Here is a 12,269-nt window from a genome sequence, read left to right on the forward strand (position 1 = left end):
AAAAAAACACATGCGCACATTAAGCTTCTCTGCTACATTTGCTCCAAAGTCATCATAAATGTGTGTGTGTGTGTGTGTGTGTGTGTGTGTGAGTGTTTCCATGGCCAGATGTAAATACTGATTGCGTTCGCAGGATGGGGGATCTCTGGACCAGTCCCTGAAGTTGGCCGGCAAAATCCCTGAACAGATCCTGGGCAAAGTCAGCATTGCGGTAAGTGCCTGTGTTTCAGTCTGGCTGCTTTTGCAGTGTGGTACTGTGTGTGCTTTAGAAGGTGTGTGTGTGTGTGTGTGTGTGTGTGTGTGTGTGTGTGTGTGTGTGTGTGTGTGTGTGTGTGTGTGCAGTCAAATGTAACAGGCTTCTCCCCTGCTATCTCACCAGGTGTTAAAGGGCCTGGCCTACCTGAGGGAAAAACACAAGATCATGCACAGAGGTCAGTGAGTCTGTTCTCATAGGTCAGTGAGTCTGTTCTCAGAGGTCAGAGGTCAGTGAGTCTGTTCTCATAGGTCAGTGAGTCTGTTCTCAGAGGTCAGTGAGTCTGTTCTCATAGGTCAGAGAGTCTGTTCTCATAGGTCAGTGAGTCTGTTCTCAGAGGTCAAAGGTCAGTGAGTCTGTTCTCATAGGTCAGTGAGTCTGTTCTCAGAGGTCATAGGTCAGTGAGTCTGTTCTCAGAGGTCAGTGAGTCTGTTCTCAGAGGTCATAGGTCAGTGAGTCTGTTTTCATAGGTCATAGGTCAGTGAGTCTGTTCTCAAAGGTCAGTGAATCTGTTCCTGTTGCCAGCAGCACAGGGAACAGGGTCAATGTTTTTACAAACTCATTCAAACATGCAATTATCCTAAAACCACTATTCCTTTATATGCTTTTACATATCACGTGTTTACATTTATTCTCCCTATTATAATCTTGCTGTTTTAGACTCAGTGTAAAGCATGTTAAAGTCCCCTAGACCACAGAAGTAAATGTCCCTCCATATTAGGAATGCACTATATTATTTACCTGCTAATTATATTGGACATACATATGAAAATACTATAGTACATCATACCAAGGTCGCAGTGTCGTTATTTTACAGTGTGCACGGTATATATATGATAGTGCATTGTATATTCAAAATAAATCAGCGGTGTAGCAAGGAGGAGATGTGGACAAGTACAGATGTCTGTCCTTTACTCTGAAAGGCGTCGTGCTTCGCACACGGTGGTAAATGGATGTGGACATGCATGCTCTGTTCCCTGCTGCCAAAGCAATTAGCCCCCCTCCTTCTGTGCAGATGTGAAGCCATCCAACATCCTGGTGAACTCGCGCGGGGAGATCAAGCTGTGCGATTTCGGCGTGAGCGGACAGCTCATCGACTCCATGGCCAACTCGTTTGTGGGGACGCGCTCCTACATGTCCGTAAGTCCCTGCTGCTGGCTGTGTGCACCCTGTGTCTCTAACCCTGTGTCTCCCTGTGTCTCCATGTGTCTCCCTGTGTCTCTATCCCTGTGTCTCCCTGTGTCTCCCTGTGTCTCTAGCCCTGTGTCTCTAACCCTGTGTCTCTAGTCCTGTGTCTCCCTGTGTCTCTAACCCTGTGTCTCCCTGTGTCTCCTGTGTCTCCCTGTGTCTCCCTGTGTCTCCATGTGTCTCCCTGTGTCTCTAGCCCTGTGTCTCTAACCCTGTGTCACCCTGTGTCTCTAGCCCTGTGTCTCTAACCCTGTGTCTCTAGCCCTGTGTCACCCTGTGTCTCTAACCCTGTGTCTCTAACCCTGTGTCTCTAGCCCTGTGTCTCCCTGTGTCTCTAACCCTGTGTCTCCCTGTGTCTCTAGCCCTGTGTCTCCCTGTGTCTCCCTGTGTCTCTAACCCTGTGTCTCTAACCCTGTGTCTCCCTGTGTCTCCCTGTGTCACCCTGTGTCTCCCTGTGTCTGTAGCCCTGTGTCTCCCTGTGTCTCTAACCCTGTGTCTCTAACCCTGTGTCTCCCTGTGTCTCTAGCCCTGTGTCTCCCTGTGTCTCCCTGTGTCTCCCTGTGTCACCCTGTGTCTCCCTGTGTCTCTAACCCTGTGTCTCCCTGTGTCTCCCTGTGTCTCCCAGTGTCTAGCCATCAGAATACTACATGCCCCTTTACCACTAATGATCAAACACTAGCAATGCATTTATTAAAAGGCACTAATTAAAGAAAGAGGAATCACTATGCTGCTGAGCATGTGGCCAGCATGTGGGGACATCTCTTGTGAGCTGTGACTGGCAATCGTACATTTAAACGAAGCATATATATATAACTGTATAATATATAACACTGCACTGCACGCTGTGATTGGGATCAAACATCCCGAGCTTCTAGCCGCCTGAGTGTGAGCTGCCCTTCCACTCCTGATGCTGATTGAGGAAATACAAACCGCTGTACCGTACCATTTGCAACGCACATTATGGCATTTATTTGTGTTCTGTGACAGGCAATGTTACATTTTAAGAATGCTTATATCCCAAATTAAACACACTTTCACTGGGCGCGAAGAGTTAAATCTGATTCATTCAAAGCCTTTCAGTCATGCGAGTTTGTCCGGACTTGGCAGGTGTTGAAATAAATAGCATACATTGTTCTCTTGCCGGCCCGTTCGCGTACGTGTCTGTGTGTGTGTGTGTGTGTGTGTGTGTGTACGATCTCACATTAGCCCCCCCTCCCTGGGGCTGGGGCTCCCATTGCGTCATCCTATCCCTTCCTGTCTGCCCCCTCCCATTTCCTCCCTCCCTCACCTCCTCACCTCCTCCTCTCCCTGCGCCTCCCCAGCCGGAGAGACTGCAGGGCACCCACTACTCCGTGCAGTCGGACATCTGGAGCATGGGGCTGTCGCTGGTGGAGATGGCCATCGGACGCTTCCCCATCCCGCCACCCGACGCCAGGGAGCTGGAGCAGATCTTCGGGCAGCCCGTGGAGGGGGACCCCTCGTCCGCAGAGACCTCCCCCAAACCCAGGCCCCCCGGCAGGCCTGGGAGCTGTGAGTGTCTCAGATCAGACCGAGACCGTTGGAGGTCGGAAACGCACTTTTGATGACGATGTCCATTGTTCAGTCAATCAGTATCTATCAGTGAATCAATGAAAATGAATGGAATTGCATTGAGCTTCAAGCCAGCTAGCAAGTTCATTATTCGGTAGAGATATGACATTAGCTAGTGCTAAGCATAAACAAACATGTGTCCCAGTATGGATGTCACTCAGGGGGACCGATGTTTGCCATCACTGCTGAGGTAAACTGGCCTCATGACCAGTCTATGCTCTAACGCCGCGGCGTGTGACATCACATGAATATATTACCATTTTGTATTTTCATTCTGTCTGTTGATTCTTAAGCTTCTTACATCTTTTATTTTGTTTTTTTTTAATCAAATGTGGTGTTTTTAAATATGATTGCTTTAACTGTTACAGCCTACGGCCCTGAGAGCAGGCCTCCGATGGCCATCTTTGAGCTGCTTGACTATATTGTGAATGAGGTGAGCGAGCGGAGGGAGGTGCCAAAGAGACATTGTGTCTGTGGCCTGGTGGTGTGTGTCTGTGGCCTGGTGGTGTGTGTCTGTGGCCTGGTCGTGTGTGTCCGTGGCCTGGTGGGGTGAATGGAGCTGTCAAAGAGACATTGTGTCTGTCTGTGGCCTGGTGGTGTGAACATAATGTGAATCATGTATTGTATTTACTTTCAGCCTCCTCCAAAGCTGCCGGGGATCTTCAGTGCTGACTTCCAAGATTTCGTTAATAAATGGTACGTACTAACACACTCCCACACACACAGAGGCCAGCCGTGTTTCCAGTAGTGTGTGTGGGATGCGTGTCCGTAGGTGTGGATTCCAGTGATCAGCTTATCAATGAGGCATGCTGCTCTCTTGTGGAAAGACGATGTAACTACACAAAGGTTGACAACCAAAGCTGGTTTATTTCTCTGTTTCCAGCTTAATCAAGAACCCAGCAGAAAGGGCAGACCTGAAGCACCTGGTGGTGAGAATCCTGCTTGTGCTACAGCTCTTCACCTCCTCTCCCCTCCTGTTCACCAACTCTTCACATCCTCTCCCCTCCCCTCCTCTTCCCCTCCTCTCCCCTCCTGTTCACCAACTCTTCACCTCCTCTCCCCTCCTCTTCACCTCCTCTCCCCTCCTGTTCACCAACTCTTCACCTCCTCTCCCCTCCTGTTCACCTCCTCTCCCCTCCTGTTCACCAACTCTTCACCTCCTCTCCCCTCCTCTTCACCTCCTCTCCCCTCCTGTTCACCAACTCTTCACCTCCTCTCCCCTCCTCTTCACCTCCTCTCCCCTCCTGTTCACCAGCTCTTCACCTCCTCTCCCCTCCTCTCCACCTCCTCTCCCCTTCTGTTCACCTCCTCTCCCCTCCTGTTCACCTCCTCTCCCCTCCTGTTCACCAACTCTTCACCTCCTCTCCCCTCCTCTTCACCTCCTCTCCCCTCCTGTTCACCTCCTCTCCCCTCCTCTTCCCCTCCTCTCCCCTCCTGTTCACCTCCTCTCCCCTCCTGTTCACCAACTCTTCACCTCCTCTCCCCTCTTCTTCAACAACTCTTCTCCTCCTCACATTACTGTACAACAGTTGACACAGCTTCTTTCCAGTTCATCTGAATTTAGCCTATTGTATCATTTTGCATTTGACACTTTCATCCAAGGCGCCTTAAACGTGATGAGGTCGGATACAAATAGCTGAGGGGAAACAATTGAAAGCAAAGCACTGAAAGGCCATGACTGTAGGACAGAGAGGTTCCTTGAAAGCAGAGCGCTGTAAGGCCATACTTCAGAAACACTGGGCTCAGGTAGACTGTGCTGGCCGTAGGACTGAGAGGTTCACTGAAAGCACAACAGCAGCGGAGGAGGGAAAGGGAGATTTTTATTTTATTTTTCTATTCCTCAAAGAGGATGAAGGATAAGAAAGGTGTCGGGGATGTTGGTGATTGCTGAAGAGTTTGGCTTTCTTATATTACCACATGGCCGCGTAGCATAGCATAGCATAGCTGGTCTAGCTCCATAGGGCACTGAGGTAGAGAGCTGGCCTGCCTAGAGGAACCCTAGTCTCACCTCTAAGGCTAGACTGGATAAGATTGGATAAGTGCACCCAACGACATTAGTAGTTTGTTTTGCAGCAATGACGAGAGGAATTGAGAGAAACAGCTTTAATAAAAAGATGGTGACAAAACTTCCCATTTTAGAAAGGGACAGTGAAATACATAATGTCTGTTGTAAGCTGCCCTCTATAGTGTAAGGATGTACCCACCTCTGTAGGTAACATGGGGAAGGGTACAAATGTTGAACAGAATACATTTACAAACAGTTGAACAGTCAAGACGTTACATTACCATTTCACATGAAGTGCCCACTATTGTCCCAATCTAACCTGTTATCTTCTGACCACCGACCGAAGCTTTTCCCATAGTTGGGTTTATGTATTCATCAGCCACCTACCCACATACCCACGTACCCACAGACACATGCATGCTTGACGGAGCCGGATGCTTAGGCGCTGCTGAGCGCACCGTGGCACTAATCCCTTCCTCTGCCCTCTGCCCTCTGCCCTCCCCTGCTCTCGTCAACAGGTCCATCCCTTCATTAAGCAGTGCGAGGCGGAGGAGGTGGACTTTGCCGGCTGGCTGTGCAGCACCATCGGGCTGAACCAACCTGTGACACCCACCCACAGCGCGGGGGTGTGAGAGCGTGACCCTCCCCCCACCATCCCTAACAGCCATGCCAAACAAGACCCTCTGCCAACCTCCAGCAAACACACACACACACACTAACCAACCGCCTACCATGTGCTAACACCCTCACACACAAAAGTCTGCCAATCAGTGAAAATTAGCCAATCACTGCCTCATTACACAAGAGAACTAGATGGGCACTTGTAGAGTGCAGACCTCCGCCAAGGTCCTCTCTCTCTCTCTCTCAATGTTAAAGTTAGTGAAAAGAAATGTGTTGATCCGCTCCAAAATGTAATGACTTCTTCCTTGGCCCATTCTACACCCATTGACAATCGGCCTGCTAGTTTTTGTGTAATCCTGCTGACAGAAGCAAAGACGTACCCTCCTTGGCAGAGGTCACCAGGCATCTTCTATAATGTATGTCTGTAAGAGACAGTCCGACAGTGGAGGCCTCTTCTATAATGTATGTCTTAAGAGTCAGTCCGACAGTGGTTTGAGAGAACACGGCTGTCAGTATAGACTGTTAATGAATTGGCAGGAATCACTGCACAAGTGTGTCATGTCAGCACAAAATGCTTCATCCTCTGCCAGGACACATCATAGCCTTCAAGATGGTCGCTGCCACTTTAAACAGCCAACTCTGAGGAAACCTGGAGGGTCTCAAAGCAGGATTAGTTTCCTGACAAGTGAGGGACCTCAAGCTGGAACAGCACTTTAAACTCAGATCCATGCTCCAGACTAGAGGTTGCACTTTAAACTCAGATTCATGCTATAGACTACAGGTTAGTTTTTAATTTTCCTCAGCAGTTATCTGGCCACCAGACATGTTGCCAAGAATTGCCTAATTGTTGTTTAGACCTGTAGGAACAAAGCCAGAAAAAAAAAAAGCCTAAATGCAAACATCATACTAGATATTTTTCTTGGTTTATCTTCCGTTTGTTGAAGTGGTTTCAGCCTTACATCGAACGACCTCAACTTGTTCTATGGCCAATTTCAATCCCTTAAATATGCTTATTTATGGTAGGGAAGTCTTTCCGAGCCTTGTACCGCTGGTCTACCCCATGTGTATGTGCAAATTTGTGTTACAAAAAGAGAAAAAAATAAATCTAATTTAAGGGTATTTGTTCAATAAACTTGTTCAATAAACAAGGAGGTTACCCCCCCCCCCCCCCACATCACACTTAAGACAAAATGACACACCATGCAGTGAATTTTATAAGATAACTTTTTATTTGTATGCATTGCTGAAGTCCAGAGCTCTACTCTGCCTTGGCGGCGGCGGGAGCAGCAGCAGCAGGCTTCACCTTGGGGTTCTTCCTCCTTGGCTTCTTCTTGGACTTCAGCATCTTCTCCTTGATCTGGGGGAAACAAACAACGCAGACAAGTCAGATTCCTTCAAATCAACCTCGGAAAAATGGCGCTGTGCAAAGTGTAACATACACAATTATTAAGTGGCACTCCAATAGTGAGGTATGAACGAGCTCAGGACTTCCAAATATAATCAGGGTGTTCAGAAACACGGACCAGAAGTGGAATATCATCATCGCCAAACATGCAATATGAAGCAACTCGACACATCACTGCACAGATTTGTGATCTTAAGCACAGCAAAACCCACTTGTTCTCAGCCTTCGAAAATAGCGCTGTGCAAAGTGTAGCATAAACAATTATTAAGTGCCACTAGCAAAATGCTGAAAAACATTCCCTGTAATGTAAAGCAAAACTGCTTTCAAATGCTGAAATACACAGCCTCCAATTTTCTCAAGCGTCCAGTAAGTGGGTGTCAATGCCAGGCTAAATCCCAGTAACATCTGACCGGGGGAAGATGACTCACCGCTGGGTTGTGCGCCATGATGGCCCGACGGCGGTAGGTCTTGGCGTACGGGTTCAGCTTCATCATCACCCTCAGGTTCTTCAGAGGGTTCTTCTTCAGGACTCTGCGCAGCTTCTTCTTGCTACAGAATGACACACACAGAGCAGGTTAAGAGAGTGCACAATGGGCTACAAACTAAACATTGCTTTGTGACCTCCAATAGTGAGGTATGAACAAGCTCAGGACTTCCTAATATAATCAGTGTGTTCAGAAACACGGACCAGAAGTGGAATCTCATCATCGCCAAACACGCTACACCCTCATTTTGGAACAGTATGTCTAGGCAGGCGGAACAATGCGCTTACTTTGGGGCACGAAGTGCTTTGTGGATCTCGTCACTCTTCAGAATTCTGCTCAGGTCTGTGTTGGTCATCTTGTGCATTGGCAAGCTGGACAAAAGAGGGAAAATGTACTGAATGCAAGCACAAACCAATCTTAAAAAGCAAGCAGTAATGAAGACAAAGGGTGAATTTCAATATCTATGCATCTGTGTCTTTTGTATATTTATTCAACAAGCTCAGGACTTCCAAATATAATCAGTGTGTTCAGAAACACGGACCAGAAGTGGAATATCATCATCGCCAAACACGCTACACCATCATTTTGAACACTCCAGTTACCATGGTGATCACTCAACAATGCGTTTGGAAAACATAACTAATCGCTCCTGAAGGCTTCTACACATACACACAATTACAAGAGCACTACTCACTTGTAGTCAACTTTCTGGGTGGAGGCCTTGCGCCAGGTGCCGTAGAGACCGTCCAGCTTGCGGAAGGCGCTTTCTGTCCAGATGCAGAAACGACCCACATGTCCACCGGGAGCCAGCTTCAGCAGGTCCAGCTTGTTCACATTCTGCAATGTGATGCCTTTGAACGGAATTACAAAGGGTTAAAACACACTAGTTTACACAAGGTCAATATACACACTTATCATTAATAAGTCAGGGATCTCCTCGATGCGGTAACCTGCACCAGAATGACACACAGAGCAGGTTAAGAGGGTGCACAACGGGCTACACACTTAACATGCTTAGTGACCCCCAATAGTGAGGTATGAACAAGCTCAGGACTTCCAAATATAATCAGTGTGTTCAGAAACACGGACCAGAAGTGGAATATCATCATCGCCAAACACGCAATATGAAGCAACTCCAGACACATCACTGCACAGCAAAACCCACTAGTTCTCAGCCTTCAAAAGGGAGCAGCCATAGGAGGAGATCATGAAGGTGCTCTTTAAAAAGGCAGCATCACTTCTGATTAGACTTTATTAGGCCTCACCTGGGATGTTTCTGAACGATCTGGTGATGCCGTTGTCCTCGTTGTAGATGACGCACGGTCCCTTGCGCTGGACGCGTCTGCGGTTCCTCATCTTACCCTTACCGGCACGCATGCGCTGAGAGGCGTAGACCTGGAACACAGACGAGGAATTAAATAGACATAAGTACAAGAGACACAACGTTCACCGGAAGTGAGTGCAGCTCTTCAGTTGTAGTTATGTACGTGCAAAATTAAGGCGAGACCTCTTGACATTGAGTGACCAAATGCACTTCATGCAAGCACAAAGCTATCTTAAAAAGCAAGCAGGAATGAAGACTTCCAATTTCTATGCTTTTGTATATTTATTCGAAAACTTCTCAGAACTTCCCTGGGGCTGATATGTGCTTAAAGAAGGCAGGCATTTTTCTTACACTTGCTCAGATTTAAGTTTCAACAAACATCTGCGACAGCATATATGACGGCGGCAACCGTCGCTGAGCACAGTGTCAGACGCAAATTACACCATCATTGCAAGTGATACCTTATTGTTAAGGTAAGCTAGCATAAATAAATATGAAGTGAATTAGATATATGAAGACATTATTTGTTTCAGAAACACTGATCTTGAAGCACAGCTCATCATTGCTGTGTATACACACACACACACACACTACAGAAAACGCTCCAACATCAATTACAAGAGCACTACTCAGTTGTATTCAGGGCAAGACCTCTTGACATTAACACCACCGACAGAAGAGCGGCTCACCTTCTTGATGTCATTCCAAGCCTTCAGCTTCTTCAGCAGAAGCACCGCTTCCTTGGTCTTCTTGTAGCCCTCAACTTTGTCATCAACCACCAGGGGGACCTCAGGGATCTCCTCGATGCGGTGACCTGCACCAGAATGACACTGCAGGTTAAGAGGGTGCACAACGGGCCACACACACCGAACATGCTTAGTGACCTCCAATAGTGAGGTATGAACGAGCTCAGGACTTCCAAATATAATCAGGGTGTTCAGAAACACGGACCAGAAGTGGAATATCATCATCGCCAGACACATTACTGCAGTTTTGTGATCTTCAAACAGTTATTGCACAGCAAAACCCACTAGTAGCATGTTCTCAGCCTCCGAAAGGGAGAAACCAGATTTACAAGCACAGTCCTTCTGCCGGCTATGATTAATCTAGCACTGGACTGGTCTTTAAACCAGGGGCAGGGCAGCCACAACAGTTCACAGTGCATTTATGCCACTTAATCTTCATTTAAAAAGAAAAAACTAGCATTTTTGAAGGAGGAACTACAAATGGATGATTTAAGACCATTGCGTTTTGATCACCTATTCCCTTTAAAAAAAAAGATGTGCATGATTATTGTAAAAAAAAAAAAAACCTGCATAGTAAGCATCATCTTGAACAGGACAACCAGATAAACAAGTTGCACTTTGGAGTGTCTATGCCCAAAACTACAGCTGATGAAACAAGTCTTCAGCTCTGAGAAACTAAATAAAAGCTGCACAATATCTTACTCTAGACTACTTTGCACCTTGTCTTCACTGGCAGAGTCCCCCACACCACCAGACATGCACCAAGTGCAAACCTACCCTTTGCCATGATGAGGGCAGGCAGGGCAGTTGCTGCAAGGGCAGAGCACATGGCGTAGCGCTTCTGGGTGATGTTGATCCTGCGGTGCCAGCGACGCCATGTCTTGGTGGGGGCAAACATACGGCCTCCGCGACACATCTACAGGGGAGTCAAGGAAACAGGAACGCACCGGGAACATGCAAGAACCGCCAACATTCATCTTGGTCACATTAGCTTTTATTGGACCAGCTCAGAGTAGAGCTTTGTCAGGCTTCCAAAAAATATGTCTCCAACCCATTCACACCATAACTGACCAATACACACCCACACAACTGTTCACTTGCTGCCTTTAAGGTCAGCAATGCTCAAGTAGACTGCTCAGGCACAAGGATACATTTCCGAAGGCACCCTGGCCGGAGCGGTGGGTACCACCTCCACGCACACGGGGGATACGGGCCACGGCCCTGCCTGTGCCCCAGGACTCGGCACTGGTCTGGTGACCTGAAACACAGAAACAAGTCATGTTAGCCCAAAACCCATGTGAACACCAACCATCCATGGAGAAGTAGGAGTTGGGACATCTTTATGGTGAATGGGCTAAGCTCATCAGTACTTCCATTGTTATCAGGACATCAAAAACACGGACCAGAAGTGGAGTATCATCACTGGAGCTTTAGTCGTAGTTGTAGCGGTCACAGAAACATAACACTTACCGGCCAACTCGCTGACAGCGTATGGCTGACGGCCGTTTTTGCGCATGTTGGTGTGCACGAAGTTCACCACGTCAGGGCGGATGGGGGCTCTGAACACGGCTGGCAGCACAACATTTTTGCCAGAGGTCTCTCCTTTCTCGGAGAAGACCGAAATTAACGGTCTGGCACAAGCCTGAAAGGAGAGGCATGCAACTTTAAAATGGGGCTGATATGTGCTTAAGGAAGGTACGCACGCATTTCTTACACTTGCTCAGATTTAAGTTTCAACAAACATCTGCGACAGCATATATGACGGCGGCAACCGTCGCTGAGCACAGTGTCAGACGCAAATTACACCATCATTGCAAGTGATACCTTATTGTTAAGGTAAACTAGCATAAATACATATGAAGTGAATTAGCATTCAAACTCACTTTACTTCCACGGAATAAGGCATTAAAGACAGTAAGGTACAGACAGTTCGCTTTAACTTTTAACAGTGGGAGACTGAAATTCTAATTTTGTGGTTCGGATTGCAGAGGCCTACTATCCCTCACTGCTAACGTTAAATGTTACGAGTCAACTAAGACAACTACTGAATACTTTTGATATGCTAAACAGTCCACTCAGTGAAAAACTTACGGTCACATCAATAGAACTTTTTAGTCACCGAACAGGTACGTTACGATTATTTAACAACAAGCAATGTATTTCAGAAATCACGGGCTAGTAATCACACGTGTAGCTGCTAGCTTCCACCATGGCTCAAAATGGCTTCCAAATCGTATTAGTCTCAACTTCTCAACTTTATAGCCATTAAATATTCTTCCACGGACAACTGACTCGAAAATACTGTGAAATACAACAACTACTGCCACAACGGAGACGATATATTGTCAAAATCAACTTAAAAATCATACCATTTTATTGTAGTTTTCACGGCACGCCTGGAACCACGCTCCTTACTCAATGGCGGCCACGGAAGAAAAGGAAGTCTGGATTGCACCTCCCAGGATATATGCATCCGAGATGTAGCGACTTCCGACAACACTTGGATATAAGTGTTATGCAATATTAGCACTAGAGTAACACTCCAAATAATATGCAATTACAATTAATTCCATATTTGGTGTATTGAATTCATTATTTAATACCGTAAAATAAAAAGAATATCCACTACATGTTGTGGACTATTTCTTGTGT

General features: G+C 47.0%; 2 protein-coding genes and 8 non-coding genes across 10 annotated transcripts; 1 reads left to right on the top strand and 9 right to left on the bottom strand.

The window, feature by feature from the left end:
• Positions 1–121: 121 nt before the first annotated feature.
• LOC116219257 (dual specificity mitogen-activated protein kinase kinase 1-like) lies at positions 122–6,776 on the top strand (the record flags this gene model as incomplete). Its single annotated transcript, XM_031562446.1, has 8 exons — positions 122–211; positions 380–431; positions 1,269–1,393; positions 2,764–2,971; positions 3,400–3,464; positions 3,669–3,727; positions 3,915–3,960; positions 5,555–6,776. Coding segments are annotated over 8 exons (759 nt in total), but the record flags the coding sequence as incomplete, so codon positions are not given.
• Positions 6,777–6,867: 91 nt separating this feature from the next.
• Positions 6,868–12,094, bottom strand: rpl4 (ribosomal protein L4). The gene is made up of 10 exons (XM_012818765.3): positions 11,987–12,094; positions 11,088–11,259; positions 10,769–10,875; positions 10,395–10,533; positions 9,561–9,685; positions 8,813–8,942; positions 8,242–8,398; positions 7,835–7,918; positions 7,491–7,611; positions 6,868–7,014 (listed from the first exon to the last, which is right to left on the bottom strand). Exons 1-10 carry the CDS (start codon positions 11,987–11,989, stop codon positions 6,916–6,918), a joined length of 1,137 nt encoding a protein of 378 aa, XP_012674219.1. The 5' UTR covers positions 11,990–12,094; the 3' UTR covers positions 6,868–6,915.
• LOC116220078 lies at positions 7,135–7,205 on the bottom strand. Its single transcript, XR_004163454.1, has one exon. It is a non-coding gene; the product is annotated as a small nucleolar RNA SNORD18 (small nucleolar RNA).
• Positions 7,705–7,775, bottom strand: LOC116220077. The gene has a single exon (XR_004163453.1). It is a non-coding gene; the product is annotated as a small nucleolar RNA SNORD18 (small nucleolar RNA).
• Positions 8,043–8,113, bottom strand: LOC116220080. Its single transcript, XR_004163456.1, has one exon. It is a non-coding gene; the product is annotated as a small nucleolar RNA SNORD18 (small nucleolar RNA).
• On the bottom strand, positions 8,591–8,661 carry LOC116220081. The gene has a single exon (XR_004163457.1). It is a non-coding gene; the product is annotated as a small nucleolar RNA SNORD18 (small nucleolar RNA).
• On the bottom strand, positions 9,226–9,324 carry LOC116220083. Its single transcript, XR_004163459.1, has one exon. It is a non-coding gene; the product is annotated as a small nucleolar RNA SNORD16 (small nucleolar RNA).
• On the bottom strand, positions 9,777–9,847 carry LOC116220079. Its single transcript, XR_004163455.1, has one exon. It is a non-coding gene; the product is annotated as a small nucleolar RNA SNORD18 (small nucleolar RNA).
• LOC116220082 lies at positions 10,977–11,045 on the bottom strand. The gene has a single exon (XR_004163458.1). It is a non-coding gene; the product is annotated as a small nucleolar RNA SNORD18 (small nucleolar RNA).
• Positions 11,335–11,433, bottom strand: LOC116220084. Its single transcript, XR_004163460.1, has one exon. It is a non-coding gene; the product is annotated as a small nucleolar RNA SNORD16 (small nucleolar RNA).
• Positions 12,095–12,269: the final 175 nt, after the last annotated feature.

This window comes from Clupea harengus, chromosome 3, assembly GCF_900700415.2.
Source record: "Clupea harengus chromosome 3, Ch_v2.0.2, whole genome shotgun sequence".
Taxonomy (NCBI): domain Eukaryota; kingdom Metazoa; phylum Chordata; class Actinopteri; order Clupeiformes; family Clupeidae; genus Clupea; species Clupea harengus.

What these genes read in the sequence shown, in the direction of transcription:
- rpl4 (XM_012818765.3), bottom strand. An exon ending in TGCCCTCATCATGGCAAAGG is followed by an intron (nt 9,686 to 10,394) that starts GTAGGTTTGCAC and finishes ATTCTGGTGCAG; the next exon opens with GTCACCGCATCGAGGAGATC. An exon ending in ACCCAGAAAGTTGACTACAA is followed by an intron (nt 7,919 to 8,241) that starts GTGAGTAGTGCT and finishes TCTTTTGTCCAG; the next exon opens with CTTGCCAATGCACAAGATGA.